The sequence below is a fragment of the Propithecus coquereli genome, unplaced genomic scaffold, assembly GCF_000956105.1.
Source record: "Propithecus coquereli isolate 6110/MARCELLA unplaced genomic scaffold, Pcoq_1.0 Scaffold139, whole genome shotgun sequence".
In the NCBI taxonomy this organism is placed as follows: Eukaryota; Metazoa; Chordata; class Mammalia; order Primates; family Indriidae; genus Propithecus; species Propithecus coquereli.
In genome coordinates this window covers 5608352-5614436 of record NW_012138191.1, presented here as the reverse complement: position 1 = coordinate 5614436, position 6085 = coordinate 5608352, and the positions used below count along the sequence as shown (strand labels likewise).

Below are 6085 nucleotides of genomic sequence, written 5' to 3'. Positions count from 1 at the left end.
GACTCTACAACATCACCATGTAACAATTTTTTTCTTTCTCTTGGGAAGCAGATAGAAACAATAGACTGTCTCTTATCTCTCAAGGGTGATACTCCCAGGACCCATGTCCCTTTCCCAGAAGATAAGCCGCAAGTTACAGCAAAGGCGGCAGTGGTGTGGTGCCTGCAAGTTTCCTGTTGCAAGTCACCCTGCGTTCAGAAGTTGCCCTGGCTTGCTTTCCGCACGGCTGCTAACGAATAGGAATGATCTTTCCCCTCAGCGTTCTGGAGGAGGTTAGAGCTGTGACCGGGTATTACCACAGGCCCGTGGCTTCTGCCCTGAGAGAAGACAAGTACAAAAGCAGTCAGAACTCTTCCCCTCTCTGAAACAGTCACGGATTTGCTAAGTCTGGCAGAGGTCACAGCGACACCTTCCGTGTCCACCCCAATTATAAGTTGGCCATGCCAGCTTCGGAGTCCAGAAGTATCTGAGCATTAAAGACTCCACCTTAAGCCAGGGAGTGGGAGCAGAGCGTTGATATCTGGGCATTGCTTGGGATTGATACTTGATGGGAAATAAAAGGACATTGAAACTCTTTGACAGGTCTCTGACTCATGTAATCCTGGAACGTCCATGTGATAAACACAAGGGAGGTCCTGGCTGAGAGAGGAAACTTCGCCGACTCAGAGAGGCCCTAAGGTAGGTGGCTGATAATAAAACTGATGAGTAAAAATCAATAATTTCATATATCCACGAATAATGAGTTAGTATAATAAATAAAATGAAAGATCCCAACCAGGATAAAGACCAAAAATATAAAATACCTAGGATCAGGCAGAATTAGGAACATTCGGGGTCCATATAAACACCTGCAAGCTATACTGAGATGCTAAACCTAGAGGGTGAAAGGCTGGTGAGGAACAGGGTATTACATAGTCTCAATGTACCTTTCCATGAATGACTTATGAATTAAAATGGGGAAATAAGTAAATCTAAAGTGGAGAAACCTGGGGGGCATCCCCTTACAAAGTGATCAAAGTGAATATCCCCAGTAATGGGACAGATGGCCACACACAAGACATAATGTCATCTCTGAGTTTAAAAAATGTTTCATCTGAATCTGATTGGAAGGAGATCTCAGACAAACCCAAACCAAAGGAAATTTTATGAATATCTGGCCTGTACTCTGCAAAAATAACAAGGCAGCGAAAGGCTGAGGAACTGTCTCAGACTAAAGGAGACTAAAGAAACCCGACAATTCAAGGCACTGATTGATTGGGACAACGACGGGACCTGGAATCCACAGATCTTCAAGGGATCCATGCATAGAATTTGGGGGGATTCTGCAAACTTGGGTGGTAATTACTAAGTGAAATTAACATTTCCTTCCCTAAAAAAATTTTTTTAAACAGACAAAGTCTCACTCTGTTGCCCAGGCTAAAGTGCAGAGGCCTGATCACAGCTCATTGTAACCTCGAACTCCTGAGCTCAAGTGATCGCCCTTCCTCCACTTCCTGAGTAGCTGGGACTACAGGCACATACCACCGTGCCCGGCAAATTTATTTTTTTAAGAGACAGGGTCTTGCTATGTTGTCCAGGCTGGTCTTGAACTCCTCAAATGTCTGGTGAACTTTGTTTACATTAAGAATGAGGCAGTAGGCTGGGCGTGGTGAAAGATGTCAGACACAGAACACTATGTAGGATATGAGTCCATTTATATTAAATTCAAGAACAGGCAAACTAAAGTGTGCTGATAGAATCAGAATTATGATTGTGGTGTGGAGATTAATAAAGGAGTATGAGGGAACATTGGGGAACATGGAAATATTTTAGATTTTTATCTGGGTACTGGTTAAACAGGTATTTACTTGGCTAAAAATTAATCAAGTCGTACACCTAAGATTGATGTGTTTCACTAAGTGCAAATTATGCTTCAAGTAACAAAACACTTCCATGCACAAGATACCTAGGGTGATTTCTGTTTCCTGCACTGACACCTGACTCTGAATATCTAACTCTGAAGGCATGTCCTGCCCGTGTGCTCATTTCCCTGCTCTACCTTGCAGTAAACACATGTTGCCAGGCAGCCTGTGTTAGTTGTTCTCAAGGGAGGGCAGGGTGGCAGTTAGTTTTTTAAAAATTTTTTGGCAAATACATTGACAGAATGAAAAAAGGTTTAAAGAATAACTGTTTAAAACATTTGAAATGAAGTTGTAAAGGTAGGGATTATGTTTTGTTTTTCAGTCTTGGAGAATTCCCTCAAGCACTCAGATCTGCGAACATGACCCTGTTTGGGGCCCTCTGGCACTATCTTTGGGCCTGACTTCTGCTCTCTGGGGGGAAACATGAGCTGGCAGTTGCTGAGTCATCATGTGTGGGTCACAGCCCTCTTTGGAGCACTGGCCTAGAGACATGGGCCTTCCTGTGTTGAGCTTTGAGTTGAGGGAGGGGGCAGCCTGGGCATAGATCACTCTCTGGTTGCTCTTCTACTAATAAATGGACAATGATCAAATTATACCCATGAAAGAGGGTGGAATGCAATAAACAACAAAAGATAATATAAATAGCCAGATAGGGTCAAAGGATGATTACTTATTTTATTTTACTTTATAATTCTGAAATAATTTCAGACTTACAACATAGTTGCAAAAATAATACAAATGTTTACATCTCACATAACACAATGATCAAACCAAGAAGATTAACATTGATAGAATATTAAAAACATTTTTTTAATTTTAATTTTTTATTTTTAATTATGGGTACATAATAGTTATATATATTTATAGGGTATATGTGATATTTTGATATAGGCATACAATGTGTATTAATCAAATCAGGATAACTGGGGTATCCATCCCCTCAAGCATTTATTATTTCTTTGTGTTAGGAACATTCCAATCCCACTTTTTTTATTATTTTAAAGTATACCATAACTTGTCCAGTATAGTCACTGTGTTGTGCTATCAAATATTGCTCATTCTAACTATCTAACTATATCTAACTATACTATATTTTTGCACCCATTAACCATCCCCACTTTATCCCCCTCTTCCCACTACCCTTCCCAGCCTCTGGTAACCATCATTCTACTGTTTGTCTCCATGAGAGCAATTGTTTTAATATTTAGCTCTCACATGTAAGTGAAAACATGGAAGATTTGTCTTTCTGTGTTTGGCTTATTTCAGTTTTCATAATGTTGTCCTGTTCCAACACTGACAGAATATTAACTAATCAAAAAGCCTTATTTGATTTCACCATTTGTTCCCCTAATGTCCTTTTTCTGTTTCAGAATCCAACCCGGGATCCCACATTGCATTCGCTTGTCATGTCACTTTGGTTTCCTTTACTTTGGAGCAGTTCCTCAGTCTTTCCTTGTCTTTCCTGACCTTGATATTTTTGAAGAGTTATTTTTTTGTTCAGGGCCATCCAATAGAATTTTTTGCAATGATAGAAATGCTCTGTATTAGCTAATGACTAATGACAGCCACATAAAAATAGCATTTGAAATGTGGCTCATGGGCCTCAGGAACTTTCAGATTTTATTTAATTTTAATTAAAATAGCTACATGTGGCTAGTAGTTACTGTATTGGACAGGACAGCTATCCCTCATTTTGGGTTTGCTTAATGTTTCCTTATGATTAGCTTCAAATTATGAGCTTTTGATAAGAATACCATAGGCTTGGTTTTGTGTCCTTCTTTGTCTAAAATTTTTTTTTTGTTTTTTGTTTATCTCAGTATCATTTCTTGATCTCTAATTGTCTCCATCCCATGTACCCACACAGGGAAGCAGTACTCTTAGCTAGCTAACTAGATGGTAGCTCCCTTGGGTTACTTACTGAGACCCTATTTTCATGCAGATCTGAGCTATCCTATACCCTCACTGCAATCTAGTTTTTCCTTAAGTATAAAGTCTGATATGGGATGGCTCACCTACAGCTTCAATATTTGAAATAAAGGATCCTTTATGCAGATTTTTGCTTTTAATGATCCTTCTCTGACAGTAGAAAGATTCAAACCATAGCCAATTCTAAGAACCAAGACAGCGTTACTTCAAAGGATCTGACTTGCTGAAACTAAATATAATTCATGTTCCTTTTCTCTATGACATGCCATAATATTTTTTCAAAAAAATCTTTAAACATTTTAACTTTGAAGAAGGAATAAAAACAGCCATTTTAGAAACTAGAGACACCCAAGCACTGATCTATTCATAGTTTCTACACAGCTGAAGTTTGCATCAAATAGACAAAAAATAGTACAGAAAACCTATATACACCAAAGATTTAGAAAAGTCCATCTCCCGAGAAGCAGGTCAAATGGACTCAGTTACAGATCTCACTGAATGTAGGAGAATCTATGAGAAGCAACGTAAAGCCTTCTGCTGGGACATAAATAGGAATCAGTCCATGTAATGAAGAAGTTACTTTCCTTCCTAATCTAAATGCTTGCCTCCAGTCTGTGCTCAGAGAAAGGTCATGGTCATTTGAACTGGTTGTCAATCAAGGTACCCTTCATTTTTGCTTTCTTGGCTTCGAGTTCAGCCAGCTCTTGCAGTCGCCTCTTGCTCATGCCTTTGCGCTCCAGCTGTTTTTCGATCACTTTGGCATTCTGTGCATATGAGTCAGCAACTTCTCTAGCCTCAATCTCCTCTTCCTCTTCATCAATGGTAGACACAGTGACAGAGCTGAACTTGCCCATGTCTTTAGTCCGTTTGGTCATCATCACCTTCTTAGGGGGCTCTTGTTTCTGAGTATATATATTCGTTTTCCCAAAACCCTGGCCAAACTTGACTACTGCTCCATCCACAATGAAGGTCACAGGAGCGTTCTTCGGCTGGGACTGGTAGAAGAGTGGCAGTCCACACTTTGCACACTTCTTCCTGTACTGTCGTTCAATGCCTTCAGGCCTCCGAAGATATATTGTCTCCTCATCTTCGGTGTTACAAAACTTGTGGGCGTGTTTGGCAGCATCAATCACACGGGACCGGTCCCGGGGCCTCATGGGCAATTTCTCTAACTGACAGTCCAGCACCAGGACCATCTGGCCACACAAACAGTAGTACACATGGAGGGGCTTCTCGCCGTCGTCATATTCCTCCCGGTCCCGGGTGTCGGAGCAGACTACAGATCGGGACACTACTTTCGGCATAATTCAGAGGAACGGCCTGAAAACCTGTCTAAAATTTTAAAAGCCGTTGATGGGTAACAGGAAATCACTTAGGCCAGGTAGCTGTATTATTATAATGCCCTTCAAGGTCCAGCACAGATGGAGGTGACAACTGCATTTGGAAGCCAGTCCCCACACTCTCAATGTTATTCCTGCAAGAATAGATATGACGCCACTGGAGTTGGGTGGGTAGCAGGCAGGATTGAGTTTTGAACTCATCAGTGTTTATCCCCTGTGTTGTTGACCACCCACTGTGTTCCAGGTACTGGGGCTTAAAGCCTTATTATACCTTAGGGCTCATTAAACACTCTCACCTTGGCTAACCTAGGAGGAGCTGGCCTGATTACAGTTTAGGTGTGATTAAGCACACTTTGTAAATGCTGAAGGTTGTGAAATATCCATAGGGCTATCAAATATAGTAATAACACTTCACTGGAAAAGTGTCCAGGTATCTTGCTATGGTTCAGTTTAGGAGCACTGGCTTTGGAGTCTGGTCTGTACTCAGGCATTTGCATGTGATTTCTGTTAAATCTCTTAACTCCTCTTTTTCTTTCCTTTTTAAAACTGTAGTATATAGTAAAGTATAACAACATTAAGTGTGCATTTTATGCATTTTTACATATAGTCAAGCTCATGTACCCACCATTCACATCAAGATACAGAGCACTTTTGGCTAGGCATGGTGGCTCATGCCTGTAATCCAAGCTACTTGGGAGGCTGAGGTGGGAGGATGACTTGAGCCCAGGAGTTGGAAGCTGCAGTGAGCTATATGATTGTGCCACTGCACTCCAGCCTGGGCAACAGAGTGAGACTCTGTCTCTAAAAAGAAAAGAGGGGGGAAAAAGAACATTTACACACCCATAGAGAGTGTGCCTCTCTTCCTTTCCCAGTCAGCATTCCCCAGAGGTCACCAGTGATATGGTTTCTATTCATGTA

At 41.1% G+C, this 6085-nt stretch overlaps 1 protein-coding gene across 1 annotated transcript; it reads right to left on the bottom strand.

Moving 5' to 3' along the window:
• Window positions 1-4201: 4201 nt before the first annotated feature.
• On the bottom strand, window positions 4202-5291 carry LOC105806203 (UPF0428 protein CXorf56). Its single transcript, XM_012639280.1, has one exon. It carries the CDS (start codon window positions 5129-5131, stop codon window positions 4463-4465), a length of 669 nt encoding a protein of 222 aa, XP_012494734.1. The 5' UTR covers window positions 5132-5291; the 3' UTR covers window positions 4202-4462.
• Between the last annotated feature and the right edge of the window lie 794 nt (window positions 5292-6085).

Bases quoted from the DNA above. Each gene is read 5' to 3' on its own strand.
- LOC105806203 (XM_012639280.1), bottom strand. From the start codon at position 5,131: ATGCCGAAAGTAGTGTCCCGATCTGTAGTCTGCTCCGACACCCGGGAC.